The sequence below is a fragment of the Leuciscus leuciscus genome, assembly GCF_965113295.1.
Source record: "Leuciscus leuciscus genome assembly, chromosome: 14".
Classification (NCBI taxonomy): Eukaryota; Metazoa; Chordata; class Actinopteri; order Cypriniformes; family Leuciscidae; genus Leuciscus; species Leuciscus leuciscus.
In genome coordinates this window covers 5,668,708-5,693,473 of record NC_138738.1, presented here as the reverse complement: position 1 = coordinate 5,693,473, position 24,766 = coordinate 5,668,708, and the positions used below count along the sequence as shown (strand labels likewise).

At 35.9% G+C, this 24,766-nt stretch overlaps 1 protein-coding gene across 11 annotated transcripts in view; it reads right to left on the bottom strand.

Annotated features, from left to right (window-relative positions):
• Positions 1-24,766, bottom strand: part of ptprt (protein tyrosine phosphatase receptor type T) — a 246,281-nt gene that overhangs the window by 45,718 nt on the left and 175,797 nt on the right. For 5 of the 11 annotated variants that reach the window (XM_082136320.1, XM_082136325.1, XM_082136324.1 and 2 more), the window contains 4 exons: positions 20,319-20,351; positions 9,551-9,702; positions 6,018-6,095; positions 4,838-4,873 (listed from right to left, as the gene is read on the bottom strand). In XM_082136320.1, coding sequence (XP_081992446.1) covers positions 4,838-4,873; positions 6,018-6,095; positions 9,551-9,702; positions 20,319-20,351 — 299 coding nt within the window. Of the gene's footprint in view, positions 1-4,837; positions 4,874-6,017; positions 6,096-9,550; positions 9,703-13,682; positions 13,713-20,318; positions 20,352-24,766 lie in introns of all 11 variants that reach the window. The other 6 variants (XM_082136329.1, XM_082136330.1, XM_082136326.1 and 3 more) reach the window with 4 other exon arrangements.

The following is a 24,766-nucleotide window of genomic DNA, read 5'->3' as shown; positions in this document are numbered from 1 at the left end:
ACCTATTGTTTATCACAATAAAGCACAGGTGACTAAATAATGACATTGCAAATTACTTTCAGATGTCATATGTGAATGGGTCTGCTCTATAAAATATGAGTATATGTACACAGTGCTGTCAGGTAAAAAGAAATTAAAGTCATTATTATTATTTGCAAAAGATTATAAAAAGCTTTACCACAGGCATTGTTGCATCACATAAAATATGCAATATGAGGCTTTGTTATTGCTAACTTTTTGTCCTTGGCTACAAATACATGTCAACAATGGATGTCTCGTTTGTGTCTATTTTTTATTTTTAAGACACTCCATTAAGTCTTGCGAGCTCTAAAAGAGCAACCTGAGCAATGTTATTACGCTGAATGCCATTACGCTGAGTTACGCTGGAGTTGTCAGGCTAACCAGCAGAATCAAGCCCGTCCCATAGCGGGTTATCCATTTCCCGGCTCTAAAACTATTGTTTCTCCATGAAACAGAACCCTTGTGTCTCTCTCTCTCCGTTCCCATTTCTGTTCCTCCATTCTGTTTTTTTTTTTTTCAGTTTCCATCGATCCTACAGATACACTCCACTACAACATCTAAATCTTTCACTCTTTATCTTGCTCTAATACACTGCACATGCCCTTTTTCTCTACCATTATCCTCTCTTTCTAACACAATGTCCTCTCTCTCAGGTGCAAAAAAATTTTCACCATTGGACTATACTCATCAGATGCATTGATGATCATCATCTCAGCGTGGTTTACTGGAGAAATGATTTTAGGAAACAGTCGGCTCGAGTCCTCCCTGACAGTTCCTGTATGTGATTACCAGGGCTTTCATCCCGCAACATGATCGATAGCCTGTAAATGAACTGGAAGCCTCACATAATAGGCAGGTTTATAAATGATTAGGGACCGCCAGTCTTTCTCGACCTCGTAATCTCAGCGACATCATTTCGGCAGGGAGCATCTCCAGAACAGAAATATGACCGTCTCCGCTCGGAGCGAGTGGTGGTGTCTGTAAAACACAATGAAAAGGCCTTCTTCCTCATTTATTGCCCCATTCTTTTATCTACACTAGTGGCTGTATTTCCTGCTATCTTCTCTCCATCTCACTATCTTTACCCTCCACTCGATTTCACCTTTTCAATTCTTCTTTACACAATCCCTTCTTATTACAGTGATTGTTACACTAATCCATTCAACCATTGTTTTGTAGATACTCTCAATCTTAGGTGTGCTATCTATTCCTTTTTAAATAAACGTTTTTACTTTAAATTTTTTTAAGCAATTCAACAATAGAGTCAACATGCATTTGAAACACATTTTACTGCCGTGACATGATATTCAATAGGGAAAAAGCAGGTCAAGACATAATTTTACCCAACAGAATCACCTGAAATAGAAAGTCATTTCATATGCAAAGGCACTTTATTTTGAACAACATGCACTGATGGATTGCATGTGCACAATAAAACTAGGAGCGTGTTTTAAGAAAGCAAATTGCATGTTGATATTAAAATTTGAATTTGTTTTAAACTGTATCTTACTGACAATGATTACATCATTCTAATTTGTACCTTCTGATTTGTGATTGGTCATTTCTTCTTTTCTATTTAATCATCTACAGCAAAGACTTCAGATAAACACAGAATAAATCCTGCCCTCTGAATAAAAGAGCCAATCGCTGATTGGTAAAGTCATTGAGCCTCTGGATCAGAGGTGCGTGTTTAGAGACCCCTGATCCAGCCTGAATTTTTTATTTATTTTTTGTCATTATTTGAGCATTTTGAAACAAAATTTATGAGACAGTTGTTGTCAGATTAAAAGTAAGCTTTGGAGAATTTGATGTTTCCCATTTCAATTAAATATAAGCTGTACTTGCATGACTGAAATAGCTGCCCGAGAGGCGTTTCAAAGATGGCCGCTGAGTGAAATGACTTGCCTTAAAGGGAATTTGTCTTGAGCCACAAAGACAGTTTTGTATTATGTGTTGATTCCTGTGCACAGCAATACACGAGCAACATACACTGAAAACACTATATATAGTACCATTCAAAAGTTCAGGGTCAGTGAGATTTAAAAAAAAATTTTTCAAGACTTGTACTTTGTTACAAAAAATGATATTTTAAATAAATGCTGTTCTTTTTAACTTTCCTGACGTTCCTTAACTTTCACAGAATCCTGAAAAAAATATATCATGGTTTCCACAAAAATATGAAGCAGCACAACGGTTTTCAACATTGATAATAATAAGAAATGTTTCTTGAGCAGCAAATCATCATATTAGAATGATTCCTGAAGGATCATGTGACACTGAAGACTGGAGTAATGATGATGAAAATTCAGCTTTGCAATCCGAGGAATATATGACATTTCAATATATACTAAAATTGAAAACAGTTATTTCAAACTAAAATAATATTTCACAATATTACTGTTTATACTGTATTTTTGACCAGATAAATGCAGCCTTGGTAAGAATAAGAGACTTCTTAAAAAAACTGTTAAAAGAATCTTACAGACCACAAACATTTGAACGGTAGTGGATAAACAATAGACAATATATCATATTTATACAGAATTAAAGACTAAAATCTAAATATACAAACAGCTTCAACACTACTTTGGCTTGCGATTGCCAAGTATTTTCTTTAGCATATCTTCTGACGTCACAGAGTTCCACTCTAACTCGTATTCTTTTCCTCTGATCCATTCCTTTCTTCCTCCAATAACTCCCTCTCATTGAAGTTCATCTCTCATCCTCCATCACTCCCTACTGCGCTCCCTCAATCTCAGATTTTCTACTCTTATGTTATTTGTTTGATCATCCCTCTGCATCACTGGGTCAGGTTGGGATGAATCTCTCATACAAGAGCTATGAATGTAAAAGTATATTCCACGTCCAGTTTCCAAATATCTCAGTCCAAATGTATTGCTCCAGTTGATAAATGCCAAAATCAACTACACAAGTGCTTGATGGTTTTTCCCCACTTTGCTCTCTCTCTCTCTCTTCCTTTAAAACATCACCTGTGTGATCATCTTGCACTAAGCAAGCCGTCTCCACCTTCATAACCTCTGTAAATACGTTTATTCTCAGTGGTTTATTGGCGTTGAGTGCGTTTGTGTATGGGGGAGTCACAGTCTCCACTGCTGAATGTATCCGAAACCGAGAGTTTTCAAACTCCTACTAGAAGCTGTCTGGATCAGAGGTGCGTGTTTAGAGACCCCTGCATCTGAGCCTTTTTAGAGTGAACCTTTGAAATGAGCTTTCGGACTGACTTTAAGCCCCGAGCCCACAAAGATATCTATCAGAAATCCCTTTTGAAAAGCTGCCTGTAAACGCTTTCAATATCTCCTGAAGAATGAGTAAAGGATGAAGCTTTCCGTGACCAGGAAAAACTTGAAAATGTCAGCAGTCGAGCTGAAATACTGTAGTTTACTGTAGCTACTAAAGTGAGTCCCTGGTATGTTTTCATTCATCAGACGTTAGTCAGTGAAGGCCACGTAAAATGGCGGGTTATTGCTATAAATTTGAGACATTGTTGAAATCCAATAGTTTGATTTTACAATTCAGAAAATGTTGTAAACTGCTACTTTGCAAATGTCTCTCAAAGCTTTCAACGAATCAAGTGCTGCTGAGATTAACTGGAAATGATAAATAATGATGAAAAATAGTGATGACTCGAAACACAAGAAGGAAACCATGCAAGAAGGCAAGCAAGAAAGCTAGAAAGGAAGAAAACACGAAAACATACAAATAAATGTTCAAATGAAAAACAAAAGATAGAATGAAAGGATGGATGGAAAGAAAGAGGGAAGGAAGGAAGAACAATTGAATTAAAAAAGAATGTCAGAAAGGAAGGAAGCAAGGAAGGAAGGAAGGACAAATAAACAAATACATTAACAAATGAATAAAAGAAGAAAGACAAAAAGGAAAGAATAGAAGAAAGGAAGGGACGAATGAACAAAAAAGAAATAATAGAAGAAAGAAAGAAAGAAAGAAAGAAAGAAAGAAGGAAAGAAAGAAAGAACGAACGAAAGAAAGAAAGAAGGAAAGAAGGACAAAAGAACACAAATGAGTGAATGAAAGAACAAACAAACAAACAACAAAAGAACAAGAAAAAACAAAAGAATCAATAATTAAAAGGAGAAAAATGAATTAATAAATGAAGAAGTTAATGAAAGAACTAAGGAGGAAAGAACAGAAGAAATGAAGGATGGATATGTGTGTATTATAAGCTATTGCCATTGGCTGTGAAACGGTCAAACTGTCTTTGAAAAGACACATTTGTGTGTGTGCTTGTGTGCTTGTTTGTGTGTGTTTGTGTGAGCGTGCAAAACCCTGTCACACACCAATCTGCCAAATCTGAAAATTAGCATTCCGACAGCTAACGATCCGATTCAAATCACTTTCCACACATTGGGATATAAACATAGACTTTGTTTGAACTGACAGAGGGCTTTCATTCCTGTAATCTTGCTCAGCGTGGGACGGAGGCATCAGCGTGAGGAGGACGCCGCTGACTCTACTTAAACCACATTAGCTGCCGCAAAATTACAAGCTGCAATTAGTTTGATCGGATGGGAGCAAAAGTCTACAGCGCCTGCTTTTGACTTCAAAGGTCAATGTTATGATCTTTCATCATCTAAACCCATACTTTATGACTCAGAGAGATTTTTCACAGATACACACGCAGGTTTGGAATGGAACTGGTGATTCACCTATGAATATTCATATTGTCTAAGATCAGCTTCCTCCTACATTCAGATCAAAAGTTACAGAAGTAAGGGTTTAACATCTATAGAACTGAACAGCGTGATTTATAATAAGTAGAGGAGGAAAAGTCTCTTACCTATAGATGCTGTGGCAGGGACTGGCTCCTTAGAAACTGTAATTAAAAACAGAATACAACTGAAACCCAATTTTTGCTTTGACACAAATGCCACACAGTTATTGTTGTAGAGTATTGTTCTGAGATATTGAGCCAGATTTACTGAACAGGGCAAATTAGTGTGAGAGGGCAATCCCATTAAAGCACAGATGGAAGTGGAAAGTTCTGCGTGTGATCTACTGACGACGTGCAAATTAAAGACCACAGTCACAGCTGGATCATTTCCATAATGGAAAACGCAATCTACCAAGAGTAGCGCAAATTAGCGTCTGGTTTAAGACATGCTTTTTTTGGGTGGTAAATAATGGCGCAAATACTAGTAAATTGACTAGCGCAAACCTTAGTAAATCACCTAGCATGAGTCAGCATACTCTCCTCCTCCCATAAATTTTGCATCTGAAAGGGAAACTTACGGTGGCCCAGTAGTGCACACCACAACGAAATCAAGCCGCAACACAACGGAATTGCTCCCGACCACTAGGGGCTCTCGGAGCGCGGTAAAGTTTTTCTTGCCACTGTTCTATAGAGTCGGCAGTCTTACAAAGATATCAATACCACGATTACTTTTAACAGTATGTAACCATTGTATATCGACATGAAATATTAATTTAAAATCACTTATGTGCATTATAGCTTATTTATACTCGAGAATGCTTTGACACACTACAACGGTGCATGATGCCTAAGGTAACGTCTGCCAATTCCACCAAGTGGTTAAAATGTATAATTTGTATTAATTAAAATTACTTTTGTCCAAATTCTTGGTTGTATTGGTAAGACTGACTTACTACCGGTGACATTTTGCCAATACCTCCCTTCATGTATTTACAGTAAACAATTAATTTCAGGAAAAATTACTGTATTTCACGTAAAGAGTTTTTTCCATGTTCCAATGGTTTAAACATGGTAAACTGCATTAAACGTTCTGCATTCCTACTGGAAACTGAAGGCATAATAAAATTAGCCTAAATATTTAATAAAGTAACATAAAAGTGGTAGGAGAGCTTCTGCAGTTCTGCAGCTCTTTCTGTGATGGCACTGCTGATACATTGTAGGGTTCAAACCCACAACATTTTGGTTACCAGTCCAGATATTTAACTACTATGCCTCATGAACGCAGTCAACACAGAATGCTACATACCTGAGTAGTAAGAGTTGAGGAGGGTTTTGCTCTGGAGGCCTTTACCCTGGATGGAGAAGGAGCATGGAGAAGAGGAGGCTGGGAAAGAGAGAGGAGAGCACTTAGACAATTGCTTTACATCCACCACATCATGTCTAGATTAATAGCAGTGCTGCGTTGTGACAATATCAGTAATACCAGAATACTGGATTATTAGGTCATTTTCTGCAAAGGAGACATCTCACTAATAAACTGCATCATGCTGTAGTCAGCAAGACCTTTAAATGCCATGGACTATTTTGAACATAACCTAGATCTGTATAGTTTTATAAAGGATTTTTGAAGACTCACACACAGAAGGACTTGTTGAAAGTCACAAAAACACACTCCGAGCATCACACACTCCAGCAAACTTCCTTTACTCTTCTCGGCTGGAGCTCATATCCTTTTTTACTTTCCAGTTTAATCACCTATCACTCCAGATCTCCATTTACACAAATCCCCACGTCTCACACGTGTCGGAGCATACGCATTCACTGACTCACATAAGGATCTCAGAAAATGCTTTCACAGCAAAAGCTCATGGGCCAGTGAGGTGAGATCGAGAGCGTCTGAATGAGAGAAGCGTGGAAGGTTAGAGGCAGGTGTCTCTGTGTTCATTTAAATGGTAATACAGCTAAAATGCTGAGTGTGTAGGCTGGGATCGCTATGATCTCTATCTCACACATCTTACGCTGAATCATCTTTAAAAAGCCCTGATTCAAAAAAATATAATAATGTGTAATTGTAAGTGTGGAGCCAGTGAGAGGAAGGTCTGGATATAAATGAGAAAAAATGTCAGTTCCAATATGAGATACAAAGGCCCACAAGAATTTGGTGCCCAGATTGGAAGGTCTGTCATTCACAAAGTTCTATTCTCTACTCCAAAGATTTTCCTCCTGGAATCGACGCAAAATTTCAATTAAATTAAAAATAGAAAATTCATAAAAAGAAATTAATTGGAACAAAAACACAGTAAAGCCAGCTGTGGACTAGTGGTTAGTACACATGGTCTGACATCGTGAGCGACCAATTTTTTTCACTAAAAGAGGTACGATGATTAGTCTATATTTAATACATTTTGTAATGTTAAGATCATGAGAAAATAGGATTTGCACTGCAAAAGCAAAAAAATTAATCTAAGAAAATTAAGCAATTAAATAAATTTGTTTTCCTGTCATTTTTTTTCTAATATAACAGGAAATCTTAATTCAAGATATATCCACTGAAGACAAGTTTTAATATCATACTCATGTAAATGAGAAAATGTATCTTATTGAAAGAATGTTTAGATATTTTTCTGAACAACAGGACAAAATATTGATTAAGAAAATTATTTTGACAGATAAAAATCAATTGCAATTTGCAGTTCCAACACAAAAACTACCTGATGCAGCTTTAAAGTTTTAGATTAAAGTGTCTGATAGTGTATCACAAGGCCTTTGACACTTTTAAAGAACTGCTTACAAACAGCAGTTATGAGCTGGGCTGAGCTCTAGATTGTTTTTGCTTCAACACCACAGCTGAGATTCATGTCTATAATAAAGAGCCTGTACTTGTGCTATAATAGTGACTCTCAGACCATTAGATAAACAACAGATAAAATAACAGTCTCCAACTACCCCGTGCCTGTAATGATCCGAAATAAACATACCAAATGAACTGCATTTGCACATCAACATACCAAAGACATTCAAAAGAACTGAGAAACACTACACACCCAGAACACATTGCCAATCAATGTTGATTTTAAAGGAAATAAATGTGATCATTTTGCATAATGACATTCTCTCTCTCCATGCATCTTGCTCTTACTCTCTATTGCCTCCTCTTCGTCCAGCTCCATTCAAATTATTCTGTACACAAAGGCCACAGTGACATTTTGTGCAGAAAGCGACTCAGAAAGACCCGTCCTAATTACAGCCCCTTCACAGCATGCCAGAGCCCACTTAAAACTGAGAATGAAAGCACGAGAATGAAAAAACGCCTAGTCCAAATGCCACTTGCTATTCTTCTCTAGCGCCTTAAAGCAGCACGTCAATAGCGGAGTCTCTTGGTATGTAGAACGCTTTGGTCCATGCTGTTTAGTGACAAAATAGCTCTCTGTGATTAGCGATGCTCAGATCTGTGAATGGCAGGTGCGAGACGGTGGCGTCCCATCATTTGGTTTCCTGACGGACGCTTAGTACAGACAATCAAGGAGAACGGTGAGTTGAGTTAAAATGACAGATTGTTGACCCCTTTTGACCCCTTTTAGGGCTTCCCGAGCTCATCACCGGGATGGTGGGACGTGCAGGAGGTTCGTGTGATTGCAGTAATGAGTCCTGAGACTGGAGCGCACACACACTTCAAAAGTGCTTCAAAAGATCGAGGTATTTGGGGAACGTGGCTATTCTGTGACCTTTGGACTATGACTTTTGAGATTAGTGGAAAAGAGCAGGAAGTTCTCTAAAGAGAAGCAGTGTAAAATGTCTGACAGAACATGAAACTATTTCTGTATCTTTGAACATACCCTCTGATGTTCATTTGTGTTTAATTTGTGCCACAACTAGTAAAGAGGAAGAGATGATCGGTTCACACTGCTTGAACTGAAGTGGCTATCAAAATTACATTTAGTGTTTGGATTTCGTAATAAAATTGACATTTTGAAAGCTGAGACTCTGTTTCATATCAAAAGTATAATTGCGATTATTGTGTGACAGGTGCGCTACAAATAATGTTTAGTGAAGTTTTCACACAATAGAAAACAGCATAGACGAAAAGATGGATCTTAGGATTTAAAGAATAGATTATGGTTCATCAAAATGAAGATCGATTAAAATAAAAGCCCTAGCATTCATTCAGCTTATGTTTACCTGTTCATGAATGCTTGTCATTTCATGTGCAGAAAATAGATGCTGACAGTCAAAACATACCATTGAAAAAGTGTTCATTAAACCTCACTCTTTCGGACAATGATTTTGGTCTCTGATAAAAAACTCCAGCTGCCGGATTTTCAGGTTGTCAGAAGTCCGGTAAATTAATAATAGCTTCCCAATTTTGAAGTATGCTGAAAATAACACTTACGTTTTTATTAAATTATTAATTCATTGGTTCATGTATGTATCCATTCATCCATGTGTTCATTTATTTCATTCATTTGTTCATTCAATCATTTGCTTACATTTTCAGTATTTCATTCATGCTTTCGGTTAATTATTTTTTTTATTTTGTTCATTAATTCGAACATTTGTTAATTTATTATTTCCTTTATTTGTGCATTCATTAATTCATTTGCATGTTCTTTTAATACTTCAGTTCATTCATTAGTTCATTAATGTATTCATTCATTGCTTAATTTTTTCCATTAGTACATTTGTTTATTCTTTAATTCAGTCATCCATTTATTCGTTCGTTTCTTCATTTGTTAATGCCAACTTTCCTCTTTAACTCATATTGTTATCAGAGCACAGGAACATTTGAAATAAACAGGTAATATCAAAAAAACAGGGCTGCACAAAATTTGCTGAACTCACAGAATCCATTGAGGTCCTGGTTGCTGGTGGAGAACGGATCGTCCTTGTGTAACGTGCTGACTTTTCCTGTGCTTTTATCCGCCGTGCCTACGGGTCCCATCTCTCTCTGCGTACTGCTGCTGGCTGTCTCCTTCTGTTTTTTAGCTAGTTTCCTTCAAATTCAGCCACAACAGGACAAGTTTATACACATGATCAAAAAGAGAAACTTCATTGTTTTGTTGCAATGCTTTTGGCTAGTGCAAACCGTTTCACTGTTTCCCAATGCGTACTGTAAATGTATGAAAAGTAAAAGTAATGACTTTACTTTTTTTTTGGGACAAATTCTTAAAAAATGTTAGTTACTGCAAGACTTGCCAGTTTTAGGTTTGACATTCAGTATGTACAACAGCAAGAGAGCACTAAACCAAAGCACCGCCAAAACACTGCTGAAAAATTGACATACAAGACAAGCTCGCACAGACAGACACTGGGCACATAGAGGAAAAGAAGTGAGAATGGCTTTTGACTATTCAAATGGCATCGACTGTAAGATTTCTGTAATATAATCTAAAAAAAAAAAGATTCTGCAGTGATATTTGCCAGTAAACCTCAAATCAAGAGAGAGAAAACTCAAAACCTTGCCATGCAGAACAAAGACACTAAGTCTATTGATCAGGAAAATGTTGCACATAAACATATTCACTCGTATATACTGCAAACAAATACATTAATATACTTTAAAAGAGATGCTTTTTATTAAAGGGTTATTATAGAACTGTTGCAATGGGTAGATAATATATAAATTGACACAGGATAACAGATGCAATATTTCATTACCTACAGATTTACTACTCCTTGAAAGCTTCTTTTCCTGATTAAAACTGTGGCACATAGGTAGTGACCTGGCTTTTAGCACTCTTGACACATTAAGCTGTTTTGTTCAAACCTGGTTTGCAACATTTCCTGATCTCATCCCACCTTTTCACCTGTAATTCCCTGCATTATTAACCATAAAAATGGGCCAAAAAATTATATGGCAGTCTTTATAAAGGCAGCAGACTTCACTTCTGCTGGTCTTTGATTTGTTAATTTGTCTGGCAGTTCATAAGCTGGAGTCTCCCCACACGTTAGTACACAAAACTTCAAGGAAGATATTAGTGTCAGCGATGGATTGGAGTCATCCAATAAAATGACTCTTTGATTCTCTAGGTCCCACAGAACACCATTTGACCTCAATATGAGCTCCCTTCTCTTACGGGGCCGTGCTGATAATAACTCTTTGTTTTGTTATTTTCTCTGCTGGGAATTTATATAAAAAATATAAAAAAAATCAAATAAAGTTTCAGCTTTCACAGAAACCAGGCCAACCTTTAAAATTGGGGCCATTCTACCTTGGTTAGAAAATAAATTCAGTGTAACATTGGTTTTTAGTGAATGAGGATCAAAAGAGGACCAACTACTGTTCAGAAGTGGGCCTCAACATCAAGCAGCAATAAGAGAAGGGTCACGACTTTCCAATTAAGCAGTCAAGCTTCAATGTGATTGCTAGTGCTGAGATTTCACTGTAGAAACGGCAAAACACAAACTCTACACCAAAACAGCATGTTCCTTAAATAGATGGCATTTTCAGACAAAAGCATCAACAAACCATCAGCTTGTCTCACAACATGCTGAAGGTCACAGTATTTTATAATAAAACACCCATCAAATGATAAAACTAATGGAATACTGCAGTAATGGGTCTCGTTTCAAGTGCCACAGAATCTAGACACATTGTAAGTGGAATAAACTATAGATAATCCTTATTTAATTAATGTCAGAGCAGCACCTCATTAAAAGTGAAGGCTATACTATAGTTAGGGCACCATAAACGTCTTTATAGCACCAACTTTGTTAATGGCATATTGTAAAAGAGAGAGAGATAGAGAGAGAAGCGGGGAACAAGAGAGACATAGCTCACGTTGGTCAAATAGAGATGAAACGGTGTTAATTATAATGACACAATTATAATGACCAAAATAATCACGGTTATTGTTAAAATTAGCTGGAAATGTTAAAAAAAATAACATTACACTTAAATTTAAAGTTTATATTGAAAACCAACAAACAAATAATAAAATTAGGAGCACTATGCATATTTTAGAATGCACATTAGCTTATTTTTCATCAACTGGTTAAAATGTACAAAAACTCAGGCTGAATGAAATTGTAAATCCATTCTCTGACTCTGACAGTAGGTGGCGCTTATGGAAAAGCAAAAATAGAGCTGTTTCCTTGTACACAAAACAGCGCTAAGCTAATAAACACTACTTTATTAGACATTACATGGAGGTAAGATGAATAGAAAATCCCATCGAAACCTTTCTGAAGACAGTCGTTTCATTCAAAAATACATTCATATACTTAATCATTCATAAATTCATATAATTTCCCTCAGCACTCAGTTTTAAAGGTTGTAGCGGTGGTAAAACCTCACTGCCTTACGTCATGTTTTCACACAAAACAAAACCTATGGACAGTATTTACCATGACTCTTTCAAATCGAAGGTAATACTAACCTTCAAGAATTTTATCATGGTTTATCGTCAAACCGGTAACCGTTTCATCTCTACAGTAATTTTTTTTCTTCTTCTCTTCATTTAAGCATGAAATTCACCAAATGTTCATTGATAAAGCTATCACATTTGGTTGATCTAAAACTTCAATGGTGGAAATAGCACAAAGCATATGCATTTGTGACATCAGAACATGCAAAGACAAGGCAGCTAGCCAGGAGGTGCATGTCAAAGCAGAATTAGTAAGCATGCAGAACATCTCAAAATAGCATTTACACCATCCCCTATTTTTCAGTTGCATGCACACACAAGGTTGCAGTAGGTTAACTTGTAGGGCAAGGCATTAGCAAGGATAAGGTCATGGGTTTGATACCCAGGGAACACAGTGTTAAAATTGTATTGACTTCTTCGAATGTCACTTTGGATAAAAGCATCTGCCAAATGTGTAAATGCATGCACACACAACCTTAAACATGCTGATAAATCAGGAATAAACATTAACAGCATATTATATTATGATTGCTATATCACTATACCATCCTAAAATCATAGTACATACTAAAAAATATGCCGACAGTGATATTGGTTTTATTACAGTATATTCTACTAATATCTTAGTATACTTAAAAGTATGTACTTTTGTATGGAAAAGTTTCAGATTACATATTGCAATACTAAATCCGCATGTGCCGACCGCAACATGCATACTGAAACCATCACTCAATCACTCCCAGAACATAACCCCATTGAAACTGAGAACGAATCGCTCTCCGGATTTGGGGAATATATTGGCGTCACGGCTAGCTTTAGCCTGTAGCTGTCTGTCTATGCCCTCTCAGATGATATCCTTTTGAAAGAGCTCCTCCTGGCTGTGTTGTTACTTTCATCTATATTTCAGGAGCAGGGAGAGAGGAGTGAGAATGCACATAGTAGTCCGACTGTGAATCTGAGCTTTCAAATCCTTTAACGTGTGAGGTAAACATCCTGCAGCTAGGCTCTGTTGCACACAGAGCAAATTAAACAATCCCAAGTAGCAAAATGCTGAGGAAGGCATAACAGTCGAGGTAACAGTAAATAGTTTAAGCGTAATGGAAAAGTAATAAAAAGTATAGGTGGAGTCCGCAGACCAAAGGGAATAACATAACAGTGGAGCCACATCAATTTACGTGCACATGAGAGATATTTATAACTGTAGGCCTGCTAATATTTCAATGCAAACTGAAAAACTGTTAGGTTTATGGCACATAAGATGGTTTATGGGTAGAAATGGGTCGTGTTTGACGGAATATGGAAGTACAGCGAAGTTAAAACATTGGTGCAAAGTGTGATGAAGTATAAGAATGATTTAACAGTTTACTCCAAATTAAAGTTCTCTTAGTTTCGAAAAGCTTTGTTCGCCATGGCAAAGTTAAGAGATATTTGGTTCTAAGATAATTGTCACTTATTTTCATTTAATTCTTTCATTCTCTCACCTTATTCTTTTAATGAAATAAGTAACTTTTACACTGGTAAAAGTACTTTGTAGAAATGGATAATAGGAATGCATCAATTTAAGACAGGGATTGTTGATTAGATGTTTTGTATTTAATGCTACTTACAGGTAATACGAGTAGGAATACGCATTTCTTCTGGAGCAGCAAGATGAGGACAAAATAAAATAAAATAAGAATATGTAAAATAAATTAAATATAATATATAAAAAGTAAAAAATAAGAAAATTAAGCAATTGTCAAATAAAGTATAATTTTTTTTAAATATTAAAGTTTTAGTGAAAATAATCACAAAATAATGAAATAAAATATCAATATGAATATGTAAAATATTATAAAATTAAATATAAAATTAAAACAATATGATAATTAATACATTATCAATTAAAATGTAATAAAATAAAAATATGAAAGTATTAGTGAAAATATCACAAAATAATAAAAATACCAAATAATACCAAAACAAAATAAAGGACAAAAAAAAAGACACATTGATTAGTATCAGTACTGTAAATAAATAGATATTTAATGATAAAACTAGTAAAAACTGTTTCATGTGCTAATGACCACATAATGTTTGGATCAAATAAAAGAGTGCTACACAGCTTCATGTAGATCAGCTACGGATGTCTGCTACCTGAGGCTGTGCGGCTCTAGTTGCATTTAGGTTAGTAAATATCCTTTGCATTAGTAATAGTTAATAATAGTAAAATGACCATTAAGCAATAAATGAAATGTATGAAACTGCACATCTGGCTCCCCTTCAAGTGAAAATAATAATGGAAGAGAAAGAGAACAAAGAGAAGGAAGAGAGTGTGTGTGTGTGTATACTGTATACATGTAGGGTACAACGGAGCTAAAGGCACACCTCAACAAAAATGTGCATTTCACTGTTCTCATAGTGTATGATTGCAGACAAATTAGACGTTTTTATTAAACATTGATGGATCAACACATTTTGTGTGAAAATAAATCATAAAAGTGGTTTGTTTTGTTAAAAAATCAATTTTTAAAATGTTAAAAATATATATATATATATTTTTTGTAAAGATTCTGAAAACATTCTGGGAGATCCCATCATTTTTTTATAGCTTTACAACATTAACAATAAATGTGATATTTTATAGTATGATATAATTATTATTATTTTTTTATTTTTTTTATGATGGTTTCCTTTTAAATATAGTGATTGATTATCTCTAGGTGGATACCTAACTTAATATACATGATATTTACCATTTGAATCTAACCATGTCATGTCAACAAATGGAAAAGTCAGCCAGCTGTTTATTATCATGTTATTTATTGTGCCTTTTACCCCCAATTCTGTACTTCCGTTATTGAAAAACTGTTGCTTTAAATACGTTAAACAAAACTAAAAAACATTAACAAGACTTTTGCCTCAAAATATAGTCAATTTCATCGATTCTCATTTGCTACATAAATCTACATTTACAAAAAGAAATAATTTTTTGATAAATATTAGATAAAATTAGCACAGAATAAACGTTGTGTTGCTTTCCACGATCGCGTCAAGGATCAGCCAAATTTCCACGTGCATAGTCAAAAGTGGTTGTTAGGAAAAGTGCTGAGCAAAATTGTATTTTTCCATCTAGTGTTAAAGGAGAATGAAGTCAATGCGCCTTTAGCCCTGTTGTACCCTATGGTGGGAGTGTGCTTGGAAAGCTAAAGGGATGGATAGGAATGGTGGGGGGTTCACAGACATATTGTAGCTCTGTTCTCTGTTATGAGCTTAACAGAGACAGAAAGAGAAAGGAGGAGGACAAGAGACACCAAAAGCAGTTGGCAAACACATCACGCTTTTGCTACTCCAAAATGAGGCCTTGTCATCAACGTGTGTCAGTGTTTACGTCTCTGTGGACTGGTTCTTTCCAGGTAAAGACAAGAGGAGATACGCTAGGACAGCAATAGTCTGATATGGTAATAAAGACCAGATGGTGTCTGTTAATGGCGATTCGATTAACTGTAATATTGGTGATGACATGCAAGTGAAGTTGTCAATTAGCGACTTCGTGGCCGTCTGCTTCCTGACTGCGCTCTCACTGATTTTTATCATTCTCCTGAAACATATTTTACATATTTTTATTTTTTACAATTTACAAATAACCTTCACATTTGCCACTTTGTGCAAATCTGTACGCTAAAACGAACCCACTAAAGGAATCATGCATTAGCCTGAGCTATTAGCATGTTTATCATGCTAACAACTGACAAACCCTTTTTTTTTGCCACTTTAATCCAATTAATAGTCACTCTATTGAAATAAAAATAACATTCAGAATTTGCCACTTACTGTAGCGCAAAACAAACCCACAAAAGTAATGATGTTTCAGCCTGAGTTATCTAAACAATATACAAATATCTTTCGAAAGTCCCCACCATGTATAAACCTTTATGATGATATGAACTTGCTTAAGAAACCATGTACTAGCCTGAGTTATTAACATGTATTTCACACTAACGATTTGTAAATAATGTTCAAAACCTGCCACTTGTCACAAACCTTTACAATAATACACACCCGAATAACCATGCATCAGCCTGTCAGCACACACAGCTGCATTAAGTCACACACACACTAAATTCCCGCCTGTACGCTTCCTGTATCATAAAAGCAAGCTATAGCACCCAAACTGCTCGCTTTATCGCTAAAGCAGCACCAAAGTAAATATATTTAATGACCCTGTGACTTCTCTGTAGGCAATAAAAACACAGTTTGGATATGGGCCGTTATGGCAAATGTGTTTTGCGGCGGGCTGACGGTGCTAAAACAGATGCAAACAGTCGATGCGTTTGGCGGCATGCATATGCAGCGGGGGCATCCATCTTTGGCCATTTCATCTCAATGGCCCTTTAAAATGGCCTGCTGACATTGTTCTGATGATATTAATAAAAGAGAGCGAAGTGAAGAGCACCACGGCGGGCGAAGGTGGCCATAAATATTAATAGAGTAGAACTGCGAGGAGCTCACAGCATAAGTGGCCTCTTTATTATTTTTTGGGGGCTCTCCCGTGATTTATCATCATTTCTGCTGTGAGGAGAAAGTGTGATACTCACAGTGATGTTACACGCCTGTATTGTGACTTTACATGGGAAAGAATGAGGGTGAGGGTAGATGAGAAATGGTTTGTTAACTTGACAAAGGCTGGTTTGCCAAAGACTTTGTAGAACTTTATTTCAGCTAATGACTAAATAAGATGCTCTGGTTTATTAGATCATAAAATTGTTCATTCATCCATTCAGGCTTGAAAGCATACGCACAATCGGCTGACAGGCACGAAGAAGTGTGCACACATGGACAGACTCACACACCTACTCTATTGAATTTATAGAACACTATCTTTCTGTCCGTCCGTCCGTCCGTCCGTCCGTCCATCCATCTGTCCTATCTATCTATCTATCTATCTATCTATCTATCTATCTATCTATCTATCTATCTATCTATCTATCTATCTATCTATCTATCTATCTATCTATCTATCTATCTATCTATCTATCTATCTATCTATCTATCTATCTATCTATCTGCCTGCCTGCCTGTCTGTCTGTCAGTCCATCCATCCATCCATCCATCCATCCATCCATCCATCCATCCATCCAATCATCCATCCATCCATCCATCCATCCATCCATCCATCCATCCATCAGTATTTAGTACCATGGTAGCTAAATCTGACATCCTCAAAAATAAAAATGTATATATCTGAAGCATTATATAATGGCAATACCATAGCACTTTGCTATATACCACAGTAATGAATGATTATCATGTTCACATATTATGGAATTTACATGGCACTACATAGTGTAAACCATGTACAATACTACCATGCACCAACTACCATGGTAAATGTTCAAAAACAAAGTATTACCATGCCATAATATGTACTAGATTATAGTTACAATTGTGTTGGTATTTGCATCAAATATGCTAAACACAGAAATTTGAACGTGTTTGTGACGCGCTGGAACAGACCTTTTTGGTTCTAGCCACCGTGCATACACGTTTGAGTTTCCGTGTTTAGCATACCGCCACCTACTGCACGACACCTGCACTACAGCTGATGTAAAATAAAGGATTGTGCGTAGAATAGCCGGTATTGTTTGGTTAAACAAAATGCTTAATTGGTCCCGATACCGATCCTTGAGATCGTCTCGGGACATCCCTAAATATATAGTGTTTTATGCTATCACATTGCCCTCCGGTAGCAATCATCTATTATTTATGTCATGCTTTATGTCTAGGTCTGTCATTGATCGAAAGCGTAGATGTGCAAGAGCGTCACTCCTGTGTGTTGAGTGCAGGGTCTCACTGAAATCTCTGTGTGTGTGTGTGTGTGTGTGTGTGTGTGTGTGTGTGTGTGTGTGTTTAATGGTCTGGGACTGAGTAGTGTCCAAACGAACTCTGTCCGAGATCGACTCCCTCATTGCTCCATCAGAATGCTGACCGAGGTAGAAATAGATCAACACTTTGTGAAATAGCTGTCCTGCCTATGCATATGATTACACACTGAATCATCACATCCATCTATTTTCAGCATGGTCAGTCATAAGCCACTATATTTTACATATAATATATCTGCACCTCATGAGAGCTCTTAGCAATAAAGCACTGATCTGGAATCAGATAAAGCCACTTGTGCACTTCTTGCTTCATGCCAAAACGCATCCTAAACCAGGATATCTGATTGAAGGTATTTAAAGGGGCCATGTCATAAAAAGTCCAATCTTCCTCAATCTTTTGAAATAATAGGGTTCTACGCAAATGAAGGATCCCAAAGTTGATTTTTAACAAGGTATTTTAAGCGTTCAGGCAGAACAAGAGCAGATCAAATCAGCGTGGATTGTTCTATGAATCTGTCACAAAGAGTCTGCAAAGAAGATGATAAGATGGGGCAGAGCCAATTATTTTACCTGACATTAAGCACTGATACTTATTTCACCTGCACAGAGGTTAGCCAATAATAACAGAGAGTGTTCACAAATACACCTCAGTCTTTGCAGATTCTTTGTACTGCGAAAAACTTAATTGTGGAAAATTATCTTTTACTTTAATTTGCAAGAAAGCATGACTACTGTACGGAGCCTGTGAAGTGAAATTTACAGAAAAAATATACATCAGCTGCACATTTTAATATTTTGGTTTTGTTTTGTTTTTCAGGAAAATAGCATTTCAGTGCTTTGAAACATAAAACCGAAATTGCTATTAAAAGGGGCTGATGCATGTCAGCTTATGGAATATTGCTATAAATATTTCAGTGCTGTTATGTTTAAGAATTTCAAAGAGACCTTATTTTTATTTATATTGATTTATGGTGCTACAACATTCTATTTAACCGGCTGTAAAGAAAGCCCACAACGCATCGGTTTCTGGTTCCGTATTACAAAAAGCCACTTTATTGCCTATGCGATTCCAAAAAGAAAATGTACCATAAACCATAAATCGTTTACCTGTTACTGTTGCCCTCTGTAATCCAAGCCAAACGACCTTAAGCACTGACATTATAATGTCTTCTCAGTAATGTTGCAGTTGTGTGGATTTTATAAGATTTTAAAAGACCTGGCAACCTCGGAGCTTTAAGCTAAATCCTCTATACAGTTGGCTGTGTAGGTGGCTTGGCGTAGGAGTAATCATCCTTTGCCTTCATGAACATAACATATTAGCTTAACGGCGTAGTGCAGCACACGAGGCAGGGTTGTGACAGTATTAAAGAGGAATAATTACCAGCTAGCCTGGATTGTGGTATAAAGTGTCGTTTGAAGCCACTCTCAAAACGAACAAGAGCAAATGAAGTGCCCTTTTCACTGTAATTGTTGCACCATGGGACACATGCTAATGCTATTTATGAGAAGGTGATCTAACAGGCAACAGGATTCGCTATAGAAATTAAACTTATTTTAATATGCTAATGTAGTGACATTTGAACCGCCCTTAAATTTTTCCGGCACAAATCACTGCAGATTTCGCTAACATTTAACAGCGACAATGCACAACAACAAGCAATTAAAATAAGAGTGAGAATGCAGAAGAAAAAATAAACACATTAAACACAGGCCACATTGATAGCGAGCAAAAGCGTAATACTTTCACAATTAACACCAACAACCATTATTGCTCTGCTCCAAAACCTAGTGAACTGCCTACGGAGTAAGCGTTTTAAGGCATCATAGATGCTCAAAAGATGCTGCCTTGTTTTTAATGAGTCATCGATGTATCTTTCACCTCTAGGTATATATTCAATGCAAACCCAAAATGCATCATGAGCTCATTAAAAAATAAATCTAAAATAGAGACGACGCAAGAAAAATCTCAGTTCTTTTTACTGATAGTTTTCAGCATTGAATAAATTATATACGCTATTTTAGGCAATTTAGTGTTTTGCATGGTAAATTCTATTAAAATAAACATTCTGTATGACGCATGGAGTTGTTGCACATGTACAGCGTGTTCCAAATCGGTTGTGTTAGACGGCAGGTGGCTAAGTAGGCAGTGAGGCAGCTCACTAGGTTTGGGAACAGAGCTTAAATTTAAGCACTAATACAAACAAATCAAGATGATAGATTCCATGCATGTGCCAAAATGTGAATGGCAAATACAAGCTAAAAAAAAGTAAAATAAATGAAGATACGTGTATAACACGACACAAATGGGATCAAATAAAACAGAATGGTGTGCGAATGGGCTCAGGATGCGTACTGTGGCTAGAATTAAACATACAATACCCCACACTTAGAGTTCTCCAGGTGTGGATTTCTCTAGCAGACGTAGCCCAGAGGAGAAGAAATAAAAGACAGGGTATGATTTTAGGTTAAGTAACATACGCTCACACACGCACACAGACTAACATCACCTCTTCATACTTCACAGCAAATAATACAGCATCTGAAGGTTTCCTGTGTGTTAGGCCAAACATTGCGCTGCATGTAACTCATTGAGGTTTGACTCTAGCTGAAATGGAGAAGCTTGAGTGCTGAGATGGAGATGTTACGTTGTCCCATGCCTCACATTTAATGTTTCAGCTTAGCGCTTGTTATCCACAATCTACATAATATATATATATATTAATTTTTTTTTTTTTTTTTAAAAAGCACTATACAGCCAGTATGCCTTAAAAATACAAAATGGCCAGTATACATCTGATATTAATCCATGTGAGGTTAGTTTTGAAGTGTCAGGAACATGTCTGGGTCACATTTCTCCCCAAAATCAAAAGAAAAAATGAAGACCTTTCTTTAAAAAATTTTTTAACTAAGCTGAAATTCTCATTATGGTACTGTGGAGAAAAAATATTAACATATGAATATATAAAATGTACCATGTGTGTATTTATATATATATAAATATAAATATGAATGTATGCATCATGATAATGGTAAAGTGCTAATGAATTCTGAAGTATTTAAAAATGAATACAAATCTAATGACAATCACCATAATGAGAAATGAGAATTTGAGGGAAAATGTGTTTAATTGTCATGAAAATTGTCACAGTGCAAAAATAGCCCATAATAGGCTTTCTTTTATTAAAAATACTTTGATTTGGATTGAAATGTGACCTAGACCTGTTCTTGACAGCTTTTGTGAGAGAAGGAACAATATGGAATATTGCACAGGCAGAAATGTGAAACAGCACATTAGACTTTATGGAGTACCATCCCCAATGCATGTTCTTTCAGGTTGAGTACGTTTAAGTATCCAAACTGAGCGGCACCAGAGCCAAATCTCCTGTGACTCAATGCAAGAAGAGAGACACAATTCCAACTTTGAAAAGATATGCGAGCCATCCATTATTAATTACAATCTATCCAAGGCTTGGTCAAAGATGCCTGAGGGGACATTTTAGTACCAAGAAGTAAAACATCAATTTGCCATTAGACTCAGCCTGTCCACTCTATTCGTCCTTGTATTATTAGTTTAAAAATGAAGTCCATCTCTCCTGCCTTTAAAAAAACATGCTTTACACAAGCTCTGAGAGATAAAAAAGCATAGCTTATGAGCTCGCAAGCATTTTGATGCCATGCACAGAAATAATTCATGGTGACTGAAAGACATGTAAAATGCTGCAATTCATGAGACATCATCGCCTGACTTAAGTGCTGGTGTCAGTGGCTAAAATATGAATGATCAAAAGAAGTTGAGGGATAAGCAATTTAGTCTTTTCTCCCAAATACAAAATGCATTAGTAAGCAACTAAAGAGCAGACATCTACAATCATTGCAAATTGAATTCTCGGATGTTAAATTCTTGTGCCCTAGAATTGGTTCCACGTCCTCGTGAGCTGCTTCCCAAATTCCCTAAATTCACCTCAACGTATTTGAAAACAAAAACTGTGTTATCTATTAACATGGCTGACCTTTTAAACAGCAAAATGAACATAGACGACATTGCTGCATGATAATCAGAAAATTACCAAATATCTGACATTATCACTGCTGATCTAAGAATGCCTTTAAAATTCCAATTGAATTTCTGAATTTGAATTGAGGTGGAAAACGAGATGCAGAATTGCAACACTGCCTGATATACTAGTCTTTCACTGGTATAGAAAGGTACTTAAAATGGTACTACCTTAAAAACTACCTTTAAAAGTGACTAAAATGTTTAATTCAACATGTGCATGTGCTATGTATTTTTGTTTTTGCTAGCTCAGCAACAACATAAACTTTAACCGACTGCCCTAAAAGGTAGCTGCCTACATAGATAGCTGACAGGGAAGAAGCTCACATGCTACAATACATTGGTGTCTAAATGTATGCATGATAGCTGTAAAGTTTTCAAACCAGCCACAGTCTGAGCTATTTATGTGAATCCAGACTTGTAGAACTTTTGTATTTGCATATTACTTCTGCTACTATGACTCCCACATCAGAAAACTGACAAAAAGCACAAACTATTATTGTAATATTCAAGCTTCAAGATTCTGCCTTATGAATAGCAGAGGAGCCCTTCCTTCATCGACTGTGGAAGATGAACACCTACAGTACTAAGGCCATTCATGGTTAACCTTTTGATTCCTGCTCTTTTAATAGCGAGATCTATCATTAAGTTTCAATTCACACAGCTCCAGACAGTGATGCATTAACAATAGTGCTGTCAAGCACTCCTTTACAATTCATGGTAATTAGAGCTTAATGATTTAGCTGGTGTTTTCAACCACTATTGTATTTCTGACTGTGGCTCGTATTGGCAATGTGCCGTGCACTCTAACTAAGCTCCCCGTGATCACCTTGTCCTTGTGAACAATCAAACAGGTTTAAAAAACAAAATATAAATAAAAAAAAGTCCTAGGTTTAGACTAATATGCATAAAGACGTAGTCAACTTAATCAGCTATTTGAGTATAGCAGCATGAGTGCGGACCATAACTATGCAATGAAGAACAGGAATGGTCACAGTGGGATCTATATTCACTACTGCCCTCCTAGTATTGGACAATGTGCAAATTATATAATGACTTTCATGGATGTCTATGTTTTAAAGGACTTTCCATTGGTTCTTAAATGTGTAATCCATATATTTAAATTTTTTAAATATCTTCTCCAATTATAAGTAAGATACGTATGAGTCAATTATAAGTAAGATTTTAGTAAGCAAGGACTCGAAAATCGCTCTAGACACTTAAATTGGCTATTTTAAATGCAGAAAGTGTGCTTAACTACAATGTGAGTCTGGATATGTGCCTAGTTATCATGCTCTTCTCCATCATTTGATGAAGTATTTCTGTTGTGTCTTCAAGAAAATGTACACAAATATTCCTTTAAAATAAAATACTATTTACTACCAGTTTTCAGTGGTCAATAATAGGACATTATTAATTGTATCAGGTAAATTAGTCCAGATGTTTGTAAAAATATTAACCTAAATTGTGGCAAACTTACTTTCTTCAACTAGTATTTGAATGCAGCATACTATGTTTAGTATGTGATATATAGTAGCTGGTGGTCAATGGCCTATATTTTGGCAATATATTATAAATAATTCAATTTAATAATGCAAAATGAGACATGCATAAACTTATTTCTTATACAGACATATATATTTAATAATAAACATTAATTTTTTTCATTGTGAATTTTCATTCAATATAGTTTCATATTGAATGTCTCATTTTGCAATATTAACATTAAATTATTATTATCTATAAGGTGAATATAGTGGCAATTCATTTTTATTATGTTTAAAAACAGAAACAGTTTATCATCAAATATCTATATGGACAATATAATGCCAATCTAGTAGTGTTGTCAAAAATATAGTTTTTTCGATACATATCGATACTGAAATATATAAAACTGTTCTGATACAAATTTCCCACGGTATCAATACACTGATACCTGCTGCACTTTCTCACTCTCTATTCTCTCTGACAGCGAGTTGACACACACCCGCCTTCTCTTATCTCATCTTATTCACTCTGGTTGTATAGTGTTGGTGTTACAGTGCCTGAATTTTTGTATAATTTTACTAATTCTCGCAGGTTTCGCATGCACACATAAAGTCGCCACGTAAAACAGCTCACAAGTTGTAAACACAGTCGGTTACGTATATGCTGTGTGTTAGCTATTGCAACAAAATTACCTCATTGTAAAAACACAAATACATTGAGCGGCCAAACATTTAGGTGAGACAACTGTAATTCCCTTTCAGTCGGTCACGTTCGACGTACGTTTCCGTTCCCTCCTTCAGGGGACGAGGATTACATATGTAACCGAGACATTGTAACTGATCAATATAATTTGAATAAAAGCCTAAATTAAAATCTGTTCATCATATAAAGCGATCGTGTCTGTTAAGAAGACTTGGATTAAACCGCACAATTCATATGGATTAGCTGTTATGATGTGTCATGCACTTTTTGAAGCTTGAAAATATTGACTGACTAAATTTTCAATGGATAGACAAAAAATTTGAATAATATTAAAAACATACAAATGGCAAAATAGTATCAAATATCAGTATTTTTCAAGGTATCACATCACATTTAGAAATTCCAGTATCATGACAACAATACAATATAGGATAAACATTTATGATGTAATATTATTTATAAATATCAATAATGCAAAATGAGGTATGCATAAAATGTCTAAAAGATTTAACAATATTTACTGAAAATTCACTAAAATATTTAAAAATAAAGTTTATTATTAAATACCGATACATTTATAATG